Source organism: Alosa alosa, chromosome 13 (genome assembly GCF_017589495.1).
Source record: "Alosa alosa isolate M-15738 ecotype Scorff River chromosome 13, AALO_Geno_1.1, whole genome shotgun sequence".
In the NCBI taxonomy this organism is placed as follows: Eukaryota; Metazoa; Chordata; class Actinopteri; order Clupeiformes; family Clupeidae; genus Alosa; species Alosa alosa.
This window is the reverse complement of record NC_063201.1, coordinates 9,492,025-9,512,354: the sequence shown is the minus strand read 5'-3', so window position 1 is coordinate 9,512,354 and position 20,330 is coordinate 9,492,025. Positions and strand designations below refer to the sequence as shown.

Here is a 20,330-nt window from a genome sequence, read left to right as displayed (position 1 = left end):
AAGTCTGCAAAATGCAAAATGAAATGCAATGATTGCACTCACAGCAACATGTAAAGGACAAATGTGATGCATTTATGTCTCATTATTGTATCATTGCTGTAAATCCCAAATTTGATTTGTTTTTTGAGGTAAGATGAGGAATGATGGTAGATCACTTTGGGTTTGGTTTTACTTTACCACTAATTTCTATATAGCAGCACAGTGACTGAACAAGCCAAAAATGTATAAATAGTTCAAATGTTGATATAAGAATGTAACAACATTTCTAAAGGCATCTGATCAATAATATGGCCAACATACACACACAAGGATAGGTTACTGTTGTTAACTTTGGTGTTGTGGTCACATTAGCCCCTATGTCCAGCCATATGCTATGTTCAGTCCAGAGGGAGGCAGACACGCTGAATGGCTACCCATAGGCTACTGCTAGGCTATCCGATGATAGGCTTCAAATAAGGAGAAGACGGAATTCCAGAAAGTAGCCCAATACATGCGCAGTAGGTCTACAGAAGAACAAGAAAACAGACTTTACTCTCAGACAGCTATCAGAATCCAGACAAATCATAAAATAGGCTACAGAAAATCCAATGAAACAGATGAAGTTGTCATAGAGAGGGGTGCACTGGTCCTGAGTCCTGATTGCATTTGGTTGCTAATTACAGCTTTAGGGAACTACAGCTAAAACTAGTCTGAGATTGCATTGTGTGTAGACACTTTACTATATATATATATATATATATATATATATATATATATATATATATATATATATATATATATTAATAGAATTAATCAAAGAAACTGTCGCAGGGGTTGGTTATTAGATTAGATTAGATTCAACTTTATTGTCATTGTGCTTGTGCAGAGTACAAGTACGAAGACAACGAAATACACTTTGTGTCTAACCAGAAGTGCAAAAAAAGCAGAAAAGTGCAATGTGATATACAAAGTATAGACAGGTGGTACATAGACAGATCAAGAAATATAGTGCAGAGACAGTAGTATAGAGTTGATTTACAGAAGGTGGTTTAGAGTAGTATAAATTAAATATGTGCAGTTTATGTTGTCATGACAAGATCTTGAACTGAGGCATGAGAAGACGAGCACTAAAAAGCAAATGCAGAACTAATCCAATGCAGCCAACCATGTTAATGCAGTACATTGGGAAGTGAAGTGTATGCTACATCCTGTCAAAACCATAGACTGTATATATAGAACTATACACAATCTATGGTCAAAACAAATATAAATGGTCAGGAAATAGGACTGGTTGAGTAATATACTGTAAGTATCTGGGGACTATGATTAACAGCAAGCTGAGCTTTAATGGGAACACTAGGCCTAATATAAGAGAGGTCAGAAGTGTCTGGCCAAGTTTAATAGTGCCGATACATGACAATGAATAGAACTTCTGTGTTCTGATTTTTATTATCTAATCGAACAGTGCCTAGTCCTGCAATTTTCTAGCTAGCTGGCTGGCACTCCATCAGAGTAAGCCCCTGATCAAATGTCTAATTGAGGTCACTGAATACCAATACGAAAAAAACAAAAAAACAATCGTTTCTTCCGAGCTCAAGTTGCTGCAGCCAACAGCTGGAGCTACTGTACCAGACAGCTACAGTGCTATACTCTGGGGGCATGTTCATGAGCCCCCGTGTTCATTTTTTTTTTCGACCGACAGGTGAAGTTGAGAAGCAGAGATGTATGTGAAAAATCGCCAGAATTCTCCTTTAATGTGGATACAGGTAGGTGTCTGTGCAGATGCTTTATACATGTAGAATTAATCCTTAGCTTTTCTCTTATCTGTTTGCATGCTTCAACCAATGTGAAACAGAAAAATGTGATAACAAAGGTCATCAAGGTAGCTGAGTCACTGGTGTTTAACTGAAAAGTGTGTCTTAACTGTATACAGTAAGACACAGGTGCTAAAAGGCAGAATCCATTCTGTCTGACAGTACTCATCCAGATACAAACACTCTTTTGCATTTGTATTTTAAACTCTTTATACAATGTATTTATTGTACTTAACTGGATTGTGTGTGTGTGTGTGTGTGTGTGTGTGTGTGTGTGTGTGTGTGTGTGTGTGTGTGTGTGTGTGTGTGTGTGTGTGTGTGTGTGTGAGGGAGGCAAGCCACATTAAAAGGAGAAGACGGAATTCCAGAAAGTGGCCCAATACATGCGCAGTAGGTCTACAGAAGAACAAGAAAAACAGACTTTACTCAGACAGCTATCAGAATCCAGACAAATCCATAAAATAGGCTACAGAAAATCCAATGAAACAGATGAAGTTGTCATAGAGAGGGGTGCACTGGTCCTGAGTCCTGATTGCATTTGGTTGCTAAATTACAGCTTTAGGGAACTACAGCTAAAACTAGTCTGAGATTGCATTGTGTGTAGACACTTTACTATATATATATATATATATATATATATTAATAGAATTAATCAAAGAAACTGTCGCAGGGGTTGGTTATTAGATTAGATTAGATTCAACTTTATTGTCATTGTGCTTGTGCAGAGTACAAGTACAAAGACAACGAAATACACTTTGCGTCTAACCAGAAGTGCAAAAAAAGCAGAAAAGTGCAATGTGATATACAAAGTATAGGCAGGTGGTGCATAGACAGATCAAGAAATATAGTGCAGAGACAGTAGTATAGAGTTGATTTACAGAAGGTGGTTTAGAGTAGTATAAATTAAATATGTGCAGTTTATGTTGTCATGACAAGATCTTGAACTGAGGCATGAGAAGACGAGCACTAAAAGCAAATGCAGAACTAATCCAATGCAGCCAACCATGTTAATGCAGTACATTGGGAAGTGAAGTGTATGCTACATCCTGTCAAAACCATAGACTGTATATATAGAACTATACACAATCTATGGTCAAAACAAATATAAATGGTCAGGAAATAGGACTGGTTGAGTAATATACTGTAAGTATCTGGGGACTATGATTAACAGCAAGCTGAGCTTTAATGGGAACACTAGGCCTAATATAAGAGAGGTCAGAAGTGTCTGGCCAAGTTTAATAGTGCCGATACATGACAATGAGGAGAACTTCTGTGTTCTGATTTTTTTATTATCTAATCGAACAGTGCCTAGTCCTGCAATTTTTCTAGCTAGCTGGCTGGCACTCCATCAGAGTAAGCCCCTGATCAAATGTCTAATTGAGGTCACTGAATACCAATACGAAAAAAACAAAAAAACAATCGTTTCTTCCGAGCTCAAGTTGCTGCAGCCAACAGCTGGAGCTACTGTACCAGACAGCTACAGTGCTATACTCTGGGGGCATGTTCATGAGCCCCCGTGTTCATTTTTTTCCGTACCGACAGGTGAAGTTGAGAAGCAGAGATGTATGTGAAAAATCGCCAGAATTCTCCTTTAATGTGGATACAGGTAGGTGTCTGTGCAGATGCTTTATACATGTAGAATTAATCCTTAGCTTTTCTCTTATCTGTTTGCATGCTTCAACCAATGTGAAACAGAAAAATGTGATAACAAAGGTCATCAAGGTAGCTGAGTCACTGGTGTTTAACTGAAAAGTGTGTCTTAACTGTATACAGTAAGACACAGGTGCTAAAAAGGCAGAATCCATTCTGTCTGACAGTACTCATCCAGATACAAACACTCATTTGTATTTTAAACTCTTTATACAATGTATTTATTGTACTTAACTGGATTGTGTGTGTGTGTGTGTGTGTGTGTGTGTGTGTGTGTGTGTGTGTTATTGCTGCAACACAAATAGCCCCATTAGGACAAGTCAAATTCTACTACTACAAGCATTTGCATGTCTATTGCCCTGGTGCATGTCCTGTCATTCTTGTGTGGGGCATTTTGGGGCCGAGCAAACTTTACAGTCTGTACATTTTGTTATGATCAATTAAGCCCTCTTACTAAAGACAGCAAATGTGTTTCCAGGGTGGGTTTTGATCTATGAACCTACTGCATTAACCATTACTTGACATACTGACCTATGATAAAAATGACAACTCCTGCCATGTGGAAACCATGGACCATCGAAGTCTGGATAATGAGATCCATCATTTGTAAGCTTTATAGCTTGGTTGCAATGTGTGTGATGATTTTGGTCCATGATAAGCTCCACGGTTTTTCTTGTTAAGTTAACAGGAAAGACGCGACTTGCATCAATAAGCAATTTCATTATGGTGACTGGCTTTGCTATGATATGTCTCATAGCAAGATATGACAGTATCATATCTTGCGTGATGTGATTTGTGTGATGCAGTATCATATCTTGCGTGATGTGATTTGTGTGATGCAATGATAAAGTCTTAACCATTTATTAGATTTGATATGTAGATTTGTATGCTTTACAGTTCATCTTTCATTAAACCCTCAAACAGGAGTGTGAAACAATAAGTTAATTAGGCCAAGCCCCTAGCCCTCTCTACACCCACATCCTCTGCTTAGCCCAGTATATTTCCTGTTCACAGCAACATAAACCACCAAAACCCTCAACCCATACTGTGTAAATGTCCGCTACAGAACTCAAGTACGACTAGAGTGTAAGTATAATTCAACTCCATGCACATTTGTTTATTCAGCATCGAGATATTCTACATGCTATATTCAAGGAAGTGTTTTTTTTTAGCAATGTAACAAAGTTTCTTTAGTCAGATCCTCAGGTTGACCCCAGAGTGCACTTTTAACTCTTTATCACGTTGACTGACTATCTTTTGGTTATAATGGTTATATTGTTGTATTGCATTACTGCAGGTCTGTTGTTATATTGTTGTATTGCATTACTGCAGGTACTGCATGTATTTGAGTAATAATGAATGACACAAGCAGTGCCACTCATGATGGGCTTCAAAGTCTGCTGACTAGCACAGCCAGTGTTTTCTCCACTCATGATGGGCTTCAAAGTCTGCTGACTAGCACAGCCAGTGCTTTCTCCACTCATGATGGGCTTCAAAGTCTGCTGAATAGCACAGCCAGTGCTTTCTCCACTCATGATGGGCTTCAAAGTCTGCTGAATAGCACAGCCAGTGCTTTCTCCACTCATGATGGGCTTCAAAGTCTGCTGACTAGCACAGCCAGTGCTTTCTCCACTCGCACATACAGGTAAGACCAGTTGCATCGACCACTTACTATCCTCAAACAGCTGTATACATAGAGCTTTAATGTACAGCTTATCTGTAATCATTTGAGTGATCAACACGTCTTCTCAGGTGATCTCTTAAAAATCTCAGCAGATGTTTAAAGGTCAACACATGTTTTATCTCTGTGTGCTCTGCAGTTCTAGTCTTGAAAATGTGGATTAGCCAATTACACACTTTCCCCAAATACTGAATCCTGCTCAATGAAAATATTAATGCATCAGTCATTTGGGTATTTCCTATTTGAACATTTGAAGAGATAAATGGATACAAAGTACATCTTGTTGGGATTTTACCTGGCTACAGCAAGGGCCATGTGTTTGTGTAGAAATGTCATACTGAAGAAACTCTTAATCTTAAAATCTAAAGTTTTTGCCTGAAATTGCACTGTGCCTATTTACAAGGGCATTGTTCCCACCTCTTCTGGGGCCTACCATCAAATGTTGGACTATAGAAAGCTGAGAACCTCTAGTTTTCATAGGAAATCAAAATAAATGTGTGATGTACTCAGAAAGAGTTACAGAGGCTAGAATATCGTTTTTTCTTTCTGCCGGATTACAAGCATCTCTGGACTGACCACATTTCAGTGTGACCCTCTAGGTCACTTAATATCACTTAGAAACACAACTGAGCCCTAGCACCAGGTCTTGTGAAGTTGTGTGCAAAAGTAGATCAATATAGAATGAAAAAATATGAGTTCTTTAGACTATTATTTGCCAAGGTATGCTCATGCGTTTTGTAAAATGCCTATGGAAACTCCCCATAGGACTTTTTGTTATCCAAAATGCATACTGACAATCAAATGCTTACTGCACATGAACCCCTTTGTGTAGAAGCATAATTCTGGTCTCAAATGAAAGGTAACACTTTGAGGTTTCTTGTGAACTATTTAGATTGTATGTCAGTTGTTCTGATATAGACTGACTACACACAATATGGAATAATGACAAAAAAGTCTCTATTTTTGCATTTACTTTGTTGGTTCAATGAGTGTGTATAAGATAGACTATACATCTGTACAACTAATATTGGATAACACAACATGAAAATTCAATTTCTATGGATTCTTGTGAATATTTCAATACCCAATATGTTGCATCTACTTATTGTGCTGCAGCTAAGTCAGGGTAGCACCAAAAGCGGGGGGTTAATAATCTTATTAACATAATAAGATTAATCTGAGAATGTAAAGCACTATAGAGATTGTACATGAAAAAAGTTGTCATTTTTGGATTCCCAAGAGTCAAAGCTTTGAAATGGTGTATAACATTACTATGCTACATAGCAATATGGTGCATACAATTGATTTAGAATGTTGGGGGGAGGTGGGGGAGGGGGGTAACCGTCCCGCCAGCGGGACACTGAAAATTATGTGGTTTTAAAGCAACACGTTTTTTTACTTAATAATAATTTAAGATAAATTCATTCAAACTCATTGTAATGCTATACTAATTGATAATATGGAGACTGGTTTCTCTGAAATTGCTGATGCATACCCAGATTGACTGTTATTGCATATATGTAATGTTGTTTTTGTGGGTAAGGGCATGGCCCTTTTCGTCAGTGAAATGGCCACCCCGTTACTACAGTAAATCAATACTCAGCACGTGGAAAATGACAAAAAGGGGGAATTCCTACATTGTGTTACTTTAAAGAAGTGTGGAATAGTGGAATTCTTTAGGATTCGAGTTGTCTTGAACGAAGCCACACAGCCCTCATCCATTGACTTGCACTGTATTCAACACAGCACATCACATGGTGCAAGGTGGTATAATAAGAACGCTGGCCTGGTGCTAGATGGTTTGCATACTAATTTCACTGGATATCTGGACAGCACACAGAGCATATAGGTGTTTTTGACATTACATTAAAATGGTTGATTCTTTACATTCTGTTACTCTTTCTAGGTTATTTTTTAACTAAATATTTTTAAACTAAAAGAAACTACACATAGTTCCTTTCAGAAGTTTTGTTTGTTTTAGTTGTTGACAAGTGTGCTGATTGTATTCCTGTTTCCCTTCAGTTCTGCTCAAACAATCTCAAACACAGACTATGGATACGAACTTGATACGGAAGAAATGGCCAACAGTGAGGCATGCAATTACACCCATCACTCTGCCAGCTTCCTTCCTGCGCTCTACTCCATATACTTTGTGTTGGGGCTGCTGGGAAACGGCCTGGTGGTGTGGGTCATTAGTATGGGGGTGCGCCTGCGGAGCATGACAGACGTGTGCCTCCTCAACCTGGCGCTGGCCGACCTCCTGCTGGTCAGCTCACTGCCCTTCCTGGCGCACCAGGCCCGAGACGAGTGGGTGTTCGGCAATGCCATGTGCAAGCTGGTGCTCAGTGTGTATTACGTGGGCTACTACAGCGGCATCTACTTCATCGCCCTCATGGGTGTGGACCGGTACCTGGCGGTCGTACACGCCATCTACGCCATGCGGGTCCGACGCCGCTTCACGGGATCCCCGCCAGCATCGCCGCCTGGATCACCGCCATCTTTCATCGTTCCCAGAAGTGCTGGCAGTGAAATTATCCAATAGCAACGCGACGGCCAAAAATGTCTGCGGCCGAGACTACGAGGACAAAAGTGGCCTGCGCGCCGGGGCCATCTTCAAGATGAACGTCCTGGGCTTTGTGATCCCACTGACCATGCTGATCTTCTGCTACAGTCGAATCCTGCTGGACGCCCTGCACAGCCGCTCAGCCAAGCGCCAGGCGGTACGCCTCGTCATGGTGGTGATGGTGGCCTTCCTGTTTTGCTGGACGCCCTACAACGCCACAAACTTCTTCTGGGGGCTGCACGTCATGGGCTACTTTCACAACTGTGAGTCCAGCAACGCCCTGCTCCTGAGTCTCCAGATCACCGAGGTGATGGCCTACACCCACTGCTGCCTGAACCCTTGCTTGCACTCGTTTGTGGGGCTTGGAAGTTCAGGACGGCACCTGTCTCGACTGCTCAGCAAGAGCCCCTGCCTCAGGTGCAGCTCTCTCAAGGCCTACCTCAGCACGGCCAGTGGCTCCGTCTACTCCGTGTCCCGCAACACCAGTGTGGACGAGCGCTCCACTGCAATATGACATGGGCGAGAACACACACACACGGCCCCTTGCCCCCCCACACACACACAGACACACACACATACACAAACACACATACACATATGCATGTCCACACACACACACACACACACACACACACACACACACACACACAAATACACACACACACTCAAAGTTAGTGCCCATCGAGATGCAAAGCAGGAATTCTTGGCCAATCTATGAGTCACCAAACTCTATTCACTTGGTGAATGAGTTTGGATTTTTCCAGGTTATGCGCATATTGTACAGACTGCACATACATGTGCACACATTCTTCAGAGGATACTTGGACTAATGAGGCAAGGCATGTTGAGTAAAATACCCAAAGAAGATAAAATAACATCAAAACTAAATAGAAATATAGTTAACAGAAATCATCTGTTAAAGTCTAGATTTGAAACGAGCCAGAGCTCAGCAGCAAAGCAATGAAAAGCATGGTAAAGTTCTAAAGCTTCTGACAGTAGGTATTACCAAAGGAAATTTTCTCTAGTAATCTGAAAGTGTAGGAGGTGAGAAATCCTGAAGTATCTGGTAGTTTGATCCAAAGAATGGTTTTGGGCTGGTGTATCCTGTAGGTGCTGTTTGTGGTTTCCTCATCAAATGCTGGTGACTTCAAAAGAAGAGAGATATCCTCTGTGTTTTACCACAGAAATGGAGAAAAAGACGTAGAGATATTAGATTGCACAATACTGAGGAAGTAACTTCAAGAACCCTTTTATCCCAGGTCAGTGTGTTCTGTCCTTTCAGTGGTGAGATGATAAGTAGAAATGCATATATCTATTTTAATTACATTTAAAACTACAAAATGTTACTGGAACTGCATAATGATATTTATATAACACAGGCCAGTGTCATGGGGAAAACATTTTATTAACAATTGAATTATGAATTCGATACAGATGTTTTGTACATATTCACAACAATGCACACATTTTAAGTCTGTATGTAATGTAAAGCATTTCATCTGAGCCTGCTGCAGACATAGTTTTACAGTTAGTCATAGTGAGCCCTGCAGTCAGTTCCCCACCCCCAGACCACCCAATATTCATTCTGAATGTACTCTCTTGCAAAGTCTGCAAAGTCAGGTTCACTTGTCTGTAATCTTAGTCATTCTTCGCATTTATTATTTGCCGGTAGCTTGCAGGTATATAACATGTTGTGAGCTCTTGCACAAGGTCAATTATGAGTATTTGCACATTGATGAATGACTGACAAAAGCATTGTAGATCAGTGTTATGATTCTGTCTAAAAACTATTACAAGAACATCCTGCCCTGACTGTGTTTGTCTGTGTGATCGTGTGACTCTGGTAATCCACGGTAACATACACTTTCCCCCTGCTCTCCTGGTGAGGGCAGTTAGCCTTATGTAGCCATACTCAATTCTAGTCAGAATATAGGGGTAAACAAAATAGCTTACCTTGAGATGTAGGAACAACACACAAACCATCCTTCTTCTCCACAAATGCCTTAACATTGTTTTCTGGTTTTTAGTAAAAGTTATTGTGCCGTCAATATCTCCTACAACACTCATTAGCGAAATCTAAGAGATACGTAGTAAGGTAAGCTATTAGGAAAAAACTGATAGCCTATATCCCCTCCGTTTTTAAAAATAATTCTGCTGAATAATGCCGAATACAAAACCAGATAACTGAGTAGATATGAGTACATTATTTATTGATGTAGGCTAAAGACTCTCGCCAGATGAATTTCGTTCCGCCTAGCTCCACTCATCCATCTGGGATCAATCCATTGGAGTGGTGCTTCAGAAGGCTGGGCCTAATCAAAAAATGCCTGCATATGATTGGATAAGCCACTTGTCTGTCATCTATTGATGTGCTACTTCAACCACTCACATCAAAGCCAACCCGTGATGCTGAGAACAGTCTCACAGTCACTTTCTACGCTAGGTCACATCTATGAAACTCCCGCCCTGTGTCCTGATTGGCTCTACCATACAATCTGGTGCCGAAATCACTCTCAACGGAACCGATCCCAGATGGATGTGAGTGGAGCTAGGCGGAACGAAATTCATCTGGCGAGAGTCAGGTTCTAAAGATCTAGCTATGTGGTAAATGTCAGGTGATTGTCTAATTTCATTCCGAATTCACAATGACCATGCAGGATAGCCTGGTTAACACTACCACTTCTCAAATCTCAATTGATAACAGTCTGGGTTCTCGCAGGCTTCATGGAGGATGTTCTGATGAAGAATCTGTTGTCAACATCATTACCACAGCCAATTCAACCAAGTTCAAATTGAACTATTGACAAACTGACAAAGTTAACTTCAAGATGGTATTTCGCATTATTGCATTTAAATAATCAAATGTGGTTAAAAGTAATGAGTACTTCATGGTCATACTGTATTTCAAATGTAGTGGAGTCAAAAAGTCACAAGTACAGTACAGTAAGTACAGTAATCAAGTAAATGTACTGTCCATCCCTGTAAGCAGCTGATAACATGTGGTAATATGGACTGGTCAGGGTAAGAAATATCAAATTGAAGAAGCTACAAACAGGGCAAAAGAATAAAACCAAATAGCTCATCCATACCAGTGCTACTGAGTACACACAGAAAAGTAATTCAAAGCTTATTTAAAGAAATGTTGGTTCTTTTTAGAATGTATATTTTTGTATGTGTTTTATTTTATTTGGGCTAGATTTTTTAGATTGCTTGTCATTTATGATTTATTGTATATGATAGCATATGTCTTGTTATGGTAATACCAGTGTTCAGCATTAGGGCCCACATTGTGTAAACAGCTCTATATTGTTTTCAATACATCAGGTTGATCGTGAAGAACCTGCCCCCTAGTGGGCTTAGGTGCCAAATGAAAATCATGATCATATTCACATATCATATTCTTTGTTGTGTTTTGTTTGTTATGTTTGTTATTTGTTTTTTGGGGTATTATGTTCTGGATATTTTTCCTTTCTCCATTTTTTGTCTTGTATGGAGTTTAATTTTTTCTTATGGAGTTTACCCTTTAATATATTACTATTTTGTTTTTTATTATTATTATGACTGTTTCGCTTGTTTTTTCTGTAAAGCACTTACTCAATGCTCTGTGCTAGAAAAGTAATAAAGAAATACATGTTATTAATATTATTCTGTTTTGTGCATTGTGGTAGGCCTACGTGCCATTAGGAGCCGATCCATTTAGCAATCAGTGACTATTTTGGAAATAAGACGCCGGGTAAAAGTTTAACTGGGTTCTGTCTTTAAATTATTTAATTCAATTTAGTCTGAAACCTTTATGGGGCCCATAAAAGGTCATAAAAAACTGACGTTGTGTGAACTGACTTTAGTGTATGAAAGTAAAATGTGTGCACATTATACATGTAGCTGACGACAGGGCACTTTAAAGTAAGGCTGTAGTCATGATGTCAACATGGGGAGGGGGGGTAAATCTGTGGTGGAGTCTGGGGTACCACCAAACAGAATTTCAATATATTTCCTGCCATGCAAAAATAATAAAAGTATCATAAACAAGTCATTAGTCAAGTCAGTCAATTAGGGTAATCGTTTTATCAACTTGTGTGCTGTCGCCACATTTGAGTCCTACGCTTTTGCCTGTATGGATGCGCGACTGAGTGCGCATCTTAACATGCAAGATGCAACAACAACCATTTCTAAGAGGCGTGTAAACAGTGTTATTTCTGACATTACTAGCATATGAATGCATTATTTATGTTGTAAGACATGTGAAAGAAATTAATGACACAGGCACGCACGCACAAGTTCTTAGATTAAAATACTTAAAATAAAAGGGCATCAATAGGTCATTTATGCGTTATTTACGTTTGATTACATTTCAGATGGTGGTGCTTGTTGGTTTCCTGTAGTAGCCTATAGCGTTTTCTTTATTTATTTTTCTATGTCCGAATATTGAGGGGGACATTTTGGTCACATTTGAATATTGTCGAAAATGTATGGCGACGGCCCTGCTTTAAAATGCATCACGACAGACAGACACACGAGTTCGTGGCCAGGTGTATGGGCTGCCTGCCTTCAACTCAGTTTCACTATCGATATGCCAAGGTCTGCGCTCTCTAAATAACCTCGTCGAAGTTAGATTTAGGTCAGAAATATGTTCACTCCAGATTGGCTTCTTTGCAGAGTTTTGCAGACCGAGATGGTTGAGTATCTAATCTAAAACTAACATCATTACGTTCCCCAGTTTAGTAAACTCTTATTTGTGGCGTTTGGAGTGTAGAGTTCTTGTAATCCAGAAAATATGTTCATTACTAATTAGATGTCAGGGAATCTACCAGTTACTCATTTGAGGATTTTGTGGGCTTGCTTGAACAAACCAGATTGTTAGAAAGAGCTCTGTTGACCCTCAGCGTGAATGTGCCAGCCAAACTCATAGGCAATGTATGTTCACTTGATACAGCACTTGATACTCCCCCTCCAAATAATAATAAAACATCACTTGATACTCCCCCTCCCAATAATAATAAAAAAAAAACACTTCAAGAGTTTCAGATTTTCCCCTGAAAAGCTGACTTTCTTCTGTGTTGTGTGGCAAACAGACAAAGGAAAATATTTAAATGATAGGAAACAATACTTGTGAAGGGAGAGAGATCATGAAGATAGCTGTGTCTGTATGCAAACTATCTGTGCAAACACACAGACACACACACACAAAATGCCCATTTTAAAATCTCATATAGCCCTATGAATAAACCTATGGGATAACATGTTTACAACATCTCCCCTTATCTGCTTAAGCATCTTCAAAACTTACCTATAGCCTACATCCCACACACAATGCAAACCTTATTCAAAAAAATACCTTATCATTTCCTTACATCTGTTCATCTTGCGGTGGTTGACAGGCCATGAGAGGAAACACATTTTATAAACAGGAGATGCAGAAATCACACCTTTACGCCAAACGGTGCATGCTGCAGATAAGATCTGTTCCATTTCCTTATCAGATATCTCATCTACAGATAGGTTGCTAGGTAAGCAGTGCATGTGCGCTGCAAACGACAGGAAAAGGCTCCCCAATTGTGTCTGACTACATTTTCACCTTGCACAAGGACTCACTTGCAGAGAGCAACATCTTTGACATTGGTTGGAACCTGATCCATGTCACGATAGTGTGAGAGCTAAAGAACAAACAACCACAGTGAGGATGTATGAAGCACGAGGGTGGAAAGGAAACCCCTGAAATGCTTTGGGAATTGAAAATGCAGATGCTACACACTTATTCCTTCCGTATATTCCCCATGTGATACACTCAACAAACCCTGGTCCAATCACAAACATCCCATAATACCAACTACTACCTAATACCTATCTGTCTGATTTTACTTTTGGGATTTTTGCATGGCTTAATGCTGCCGACCAGTGGCTATACATCAAAGGCTGCATTGCATGCATACTTCCTAGAGTATTTTTCGGTTTGCTCTGATGCATCCATCTCTGCCACCCAAGCACAGGTTTTATGTGGTCCAGGGGGCAAGTGTGTTGTGAGGAAAAAGTACTCGTGTCCTAAAGAAAATCAATTAATTTGATATGTGCACTGTGCAGTAATCACTATATGGTCTTTTGGGCTCTCACCGCCGACTTTAAGGCAGTGCTGCCTGGAAGATGCTAGGGTTAGAAGCTAAGGATAGCATTAGGTGCATTGAAGTCGACGGTGGCAGGGCTGCCTTGAAGTCGACAGTGGGGGCCCAAAAGACAAGCACAGTTATCGCCATCATCTGTTTTAGAGGAGCAAGGATTTGTGTGAAAGTGCAACACTTCCCCCTAAAGGCTAACAAGGTGCATGATAAATAAAGACTTGAAAGCCAAGTGAAGATTTGGGCGGGACTTTTTACAGTGTCGAGTTGATAGTATTACTTAATGTGAGAATTTTTCATCTGATTTTGACAGTTTTGTAAATGCCACCTCATCCTCAAAGCTGATTGATATCTGGTGTTAAGATTGTCAGTCTTCATGACCTTTCGGAGCCCACAAGGCTCTTTTAGTAACAATGAACCATTGATATAAAAAACACGCACACAAACCAAGAGAAATAACTTCCGTTTTTTTTTCGTTTCCATTTTTGGAAAAGAACACCACAAATATGTCATTGAACCATCTGCTTTAATCTTCATGAATATAAATACGCAGAGATATAATTTCTGTACACAGAAATATACACACACAAACAAAACAAACATTTAGAATGTAATTCATGTATAAAATATGAGTATACATTATGTCCAGTCCCCTGTTTGGCTGTGTAAAAACTATACATTATAAAACAAATGAGACCTAATAAAACTTACCCTTTAAACAAGAAGTACAGCAATGTTTGTTTTAATCTAATGACTGAACAGAACTTACATGTCTTACATCTGAGTGCCTGAAATCATGTAGTATTGATACCAAGGCTAAAAAGAAGCAAATGGTGGTCTAGGAGTCTGAGAGATATACACTCAACTCATTATTGAAATGACTTCAGTGCTGTGTTCCTAAAAACAGGCTAGAGGCTTTGACTCACAGACACATGAGGAGAAGCAAGGCAAAGCGGACAGGGAGAGAGGTGTGCGTGTGCAGGAGGTTTGAGTCAAAACCACCCTGCATTAAGTACAGCCTCGTTAACGCAAACGCACCCAGCATGCACAAGAAACTAGTACACTACAACACATCTTTTTTTTGTTGTTGCCACACAGGAAATAGAAGAGCTCATTATTATTAAAACTGAAGCACTCACTTGGTCACAAGAAACTAACGAATCAAACCGCAACACAGGCAAAGGAAAGCAAAGACGCGATATGCAATATGCGATATGTCAGTCAGAAAGCAAGTCTAAGCATCACAAAGACTCAGGGGAATAATCAGGTGAAAGAAGGACTGCTTTGGTTTAAGTGGAAATCAATCATGTGTGTGAAGGACCTGTATACCACATGCCTTGTATAATGACACCAGTCTCTAGAACCTGCCTTGAGAAGGAAAACAAATATTTAGAAGTCATTCAACTGAGAAATACATGACTAGAATCGTTCCTGCCGGGTACATACATACTAAACAAGGCCATTTGTAACGTGCGTCTTCTGGAAATGCCTCACATGGAGAGCTTCCTTAGCACTCGTCTCTGAGTGAGCCCTAGGGCTGCTGCTGACTCTGGAGAAGATCTGGGCCTGATCTGGAGGAACCAGACATACTGTAGTCATAAGAGCTAGGCATGAGCTATATAGTCATGAGAAGAGCTTCAGGCATGAGCTATATAAAGTATTGTAGGCCTAAATGTAGTGGTGTTTAGCAGATGCTTTTTTAATCCAAAGCAACACTGACTCACAGCGGCGGATTTGGAAATTAAACCCAGGCCAGGCGCTGGTATCTAGAGGTTTGTTTCCCATAGGCTATTTTCAATGGAACTGTGTGACCAATCAGTGTTTTGTACTGATAACAACTGCTTGTTATCTCATAGTTCATTATTTCATCATCAAATCAAACCTTCAATTGTTGACATTCTAATCACATATTTACAGTTCAAAAGGTTTCTGCAATTGAACCTGGGTCAACTGGTTATCAGTTGATGATCCTGCCGTTACACCACCATGCCAGCATATTTGTGATCATACTTCTAAAAGGGTTGAGCAGCTGTGGCCCAGAGCTCGCATAGAGTCAGTGCTCATCTTGCTGCCCTGTCCCGAGCTGTATCTTCTGTCCAAGCAGACAGACAAACAGATCCAATCCTCCCAGGACACTGCAGCCCAAAGGAGACTGGTTAAGGGAGTGTACCCGCAGGAGCTCCGAAAAGCACGGTGGATGACTTAATGACACAAATGAACATTGACATTTAAAGATAACACACTTAACTTTGTCATTTTGCTTTTATAGTGTTTTCCTGTGACTGCATCTGCACAACAATGTCTTTAAAGAGTCTGTTTAAAGTTTTTACCGTCTCGTTCGTGATCTCAAAATATGAATCTTCTGAAAGTAGAACGTCTTGTCCCATTTCGTTCGCCATAGAAAATGTAATCTCTTTTAAAAAGCAGAAACAAACACAAAAACACAAGGGCTCACATACAGCACTGGGGCCCGTGGTCTCTTGCTCTGGGGCCCGTGGTCTCTTGCTCTGGGGCCCGTAGAAAGCAGGGAACTACAAGCTGCAGCCAGCCGGGGTCTGGACAGAACGGTGATGCGGCTCGGTGAAGCCCTGGGCTGCAGCACAGAGTGTCCCATCTAATGCAGTGTGTGTGTGTGTGTGTGTGTGTGTGTGTGTGTGTGTGTGTGTGTGTGTAGCTCTGTTATAGCAGCAACATGCAGCAGAATTACCACAGATAGAAACATCTAGTGCAGCAATGTGTTTACTCAGAACATCACACTGTTGTGTGTGTGTGTGTGTGTGTGTGTGTGTGTGTGTGTGTGTGTGTGTGTGTGTGTGTGTGTGTGTGTGTGTGTGTGTGTGTGTGTTTGCATAAGTGCATATGTGTGAGGAAAAGAGGAAAAATAGTTCTGTATGTCTCTGTGCATGTGTAGGAGAGTGTGTGTGTGTGTGTGTGTGTTTACATATGTTGACATAAGCGTGTATGTTAGAGAAAGTCATCATCCTGTGCTATTGGTCATGCAGGAAAGAGGTGGAACAGTACAGAGAGAGAATAGATACTGTTGATGTGGATGGATCTCACACAGCAGGGCAGTCTGGGCCAGGTGCGGCCTGGACGTGGCTCAGATCTGCCACCAATATGGCTGATACCTCCACATCCACTTCCTCTTCCACAGCAGAACGGAGAACAAGCAGGAAGCCAAGAACACCTGTCAACCTACATGGCCATGAGTGTCTGATGCAATGTCTAGTGTTGTATATATGCATTTCATTGCTGGATTTGGGGCTGCTATATATACCGTGGTGGAGTTTGGATAGGGGTGGATACCGGTGGGTATTAGAATCGGAGTGTTGGATGTTGGATATGGAGTGTTAAATGGAGTTGCGTACTGCATGCTATGTTGTTAGAGTTCACACATTGTTCTTCTGATATACTGCTACTGTATGCGTGGACCATTAGATTGTACGTTGTGAGCTGAGTCCAAGGTGTTGGGGCTGAGCTGTGGGTAGTGTGTGTAAGGTACTGGATGCTGAATATTGCATGTTTGTTGGGCGTTGCATGTTAAGCGTTGGATGTTGAGAGGTAGGTGTTGAATGCAATGTGCTAGGGGTGTGCGTTCTGTTGAGAACCGGGTGATCGGCGATGGACGGCCGGGTTCTAGATGCTGGGATGCAGGAGGAACCTAGACGTCAGCTGCCACTGGAACTGACCTGGTTCTGACCCGGTCCAGACCGCGCCCGTCCGGGAACCTGAACCAGATCCTGTCCTGGGTCAGCTGGTCCTTATGGGGATACTGGCTGTGGGTTGGGTTCTGGGGGTGTGATGGGGGGCTCCAACACTGCTGCATGCTGTTGGGGACCGGCAGTAGCTCACGCCAGCGACTCCAGCCATCTGCACCTCCTCTTCCTCATCCTCCTCCTCCTCCTCCATGAGTATGGCCATGGGGTCCTGATGGGCAGAGAGACGCTGGAGAGGCCACTGCTGCTGTCAGTCTGGGAGAAGATGGGAGTACGGGGGGGGTCAAAGAGAAAGGGTCAGGGTCAGATGACACGGTCAATCAGCTCACTGATCAAACCTCCAACTCTACTGCAGAAGACAGAGCAAAACAAACTAGCCACACGTGAGGGGAGAGGAGTGTTGAGATCCTGTGTTTGTGTTTAGTGTGTGTGTGTGTGTGTGTGTGCATCTGTCTGGCATGGTTGTGTTCGTTATGCAGAATGCTGTAAAGGCCTTGCCTGCAGCCTGGGGCTTGAGTAGGCCTCGGGGGCCAGCATGTAGAGTCAGGTTACCTGGGGGGCGTTTGCCCAGGGCCGGGGAGCGGGGCTGATGGGGGTGTTGGGGATGCTGGGGGGGTCGGGATCGCGTGGCGCCCCCTCCACCACTGCTGCTACTGCTGCTGGTGGCTCCAGGGCTGGCCCCACCCAGATGGCTCCTCTGGTACTCAATGGGAGAGGTCAACGCTGGGGTGGGGATGGGAGGAAGAGAAAGAGAGAGAGAGAGAGAGAGAGAGAGAGAGAGAGAAAGAGAGAGAAAGAGAGAGAGAGAGAGAGAGAGAGAGAGAGAGAGAGAGAGAGAGAGAGAGAGAGAGAAAGTTATAGCAGAGTAAAGGTATTGAATAGACGCTTTAGTCCAAAGCAACTTAACAAAGTCACAGGGAGGTTAAAATAATAGAGAATGACAGAAACAGGAGGAAAGAGACAAAGAATAAAAAGCATCATCATGTCTTACATCATGTTAAACATCATGGCTGTAGTATTGCAAGCCTGCTGCCTGCTGTGCACCTGAAACCCATTACAATGAGTATTTACTGTAATACTGTAGCCTAACAACATCCACTGTAACAGTAACACAAAACACACACACACACACACACACACACACACACACTCAGACACACACACACACACACACAGAGACACACACACACACACACACACACACACACACACACACACACACACACACACACACACACACTTTACCATTGAGGAAGTTGCGCTGGTTCTCCAGGATCAGGTTGATCTGATGGCGCCAGGCTCGTCCAACAGCAGGACTCAGCGCCTGGAGAGTGAAGCGCTCCACACTGCCCCCTGGTGTCTGGGAGGAAAGCACCAGTCTGCCGGGGTCAGAGTTCACGGCCTCCTCCAGACGCAGCCCGCTCACCTGAATTAGGAACACAGATGTCGTGACCTCTTATCACCTATGGCTGCTCCATATAGTACAATATCATCTGCATCATTGTTGGAAAGCAATTCCACAACTTCCCCGTGAGTTCCTTTTCTCGTCTTCGCATTCACATTCATCAGCCTAATTCCTCATCAATCAGACAATTTTAGCCCCCTGCAACATGGTACTAGCCTGGGAAATCCATGCATTGTGTAAGGTGCATTTATGCATTTCAAAATCTCACTGCACGCAATTGGATAACACTAGACCATGTTTACTCTGAATGATTTCGGACTTCGACGCAATCGGATCGAATCGAAACACTACGACCAATGCGTACTGTCCTCCAACGTTGCAGCGCTGTCTTCATCAGTTTAGCTGGTTCCCCGGAATGTTGGGGTAAAAGTGACGTGCGTCATTGCTCCTTGCCAGAGTGTCTCGCAGAGACAATTCCATTGTGCTCTCGCGAGAACTCTGAATTTCCAGGGTAACATGGTACAGCATTAGATATCCATTTGCAGTGCTATATGTGCACTCAAGGCATTTAACACATGATCTCTGAATAGCTAGCATCTTGCTCTTCCACTTTCAGTAGAGTTACAGGAAGACAACACTGTAATTCTCAAGTATATTTCTGTTCTTGAATGTGTGACGAGTCTTGCAGGAATGCAGCTTGGACTTTAATGCTGATGCAGTAGTAATTCCTAACAAAGGTCTTGCCTGCTCTGGAGCTTAAATGTTATTCTCATTTTGTAGGTTGCTTTGGATAAAAGTGTCTGCTAATGAATACATGTCTGCTATTTTGTGTGTTTGCAGATGTTTGTTTATCTTGATGCTGTTTTTGAGGGTGTTGTGTGTACTATGATGCTGTTTTTAAGGGTGTGTGTGTGTACCTTGAAGCTGTTTTTGAGGGTGTGTGTGTACAATGATGCTGTTTTTGAGGGTGTGTGTGTGTTTATCTTGATGCTGTTTTTGAGTGTGTGTGTATGTACAGTACCTTGATGCTGTTCTTGAAGAGGTAGGCGGGCGTGGAGAAGCCTTTCCTCCGGTCCAGGGGCTCGCTGAAGATGATGATCTGCTCAAAGAGGAAGACGCGGCGCTCCTTCATGCGAGAGAGAGGCCCTGTCTCTGCCTGGCACACCTGGAAGCTGTCCTGCAGCAGCAGCTGGCCTTGAGCTATGATTTTACCCTAGAGAACACACAACACACACACACACACACACGTGTGTACACATATGTACATATCCACACACACACACACACACACGCACATTCCACAGACACGTATGCAGACACACACACACATACACACACACACACACACACACACACACACACACACACACACATATTCCTGTGTCAGTGTATCAGTGTACATTTTATGGCTT

General features: G+C 41.9%; 1 protein-coding gene and 1 pseudogene across 4 annotated transcripts in view; one reads left to right on the top strand and one right to left on the bottom strand.

Annotated features, from left to right (window-relative positions):
* The first annotated feature begins 4,489 nt into the window (after positions 1-4,489).
* Positions 4,490-8,201, top strand: LOC125306256 (annotated as a pseudogene).
* A 6,103-nt stretch (positions 8,202-14,304) lies between these two features.
* The window catches only part of triob (trio Rho guanine nucleotide exchange factor b), an 89,632-nt gene continuing 83,606 nt past the window's right edge, over positions 14,305-20,330 (bottom strand). For 3 of the 4 annotated variants that reach the window (XM_048260429.1, XM_048260430.1, XM_048260432.1), the window contains 4 exons: positions 19,940-20,131; positions 18,759-18,939; positions 18,066-18,236; positions 14,305-17,768 (listed from right to left, as the gene is read on the bottom strand). In XM_048260429.1, the coding sequence (XP_048116386.1) occupies positions 17,764-17,768; positions 18,066-18,236; positions 18,759-18,939; positions 19,940-20,131 (549 nt within the window). In that variant the 3' untranslated portion in view covers positions 14,305-17,763. Of the gene's footprint in view, positions 17,769-18,065; positions 18,237-18,504; positions 18,558-18,758; positions 18,940-19,939; positions 20,132-20,330 lie in introns of those variants that run through there. The other variant, XM_048260431.1, reaches the window with a different exon arrangement.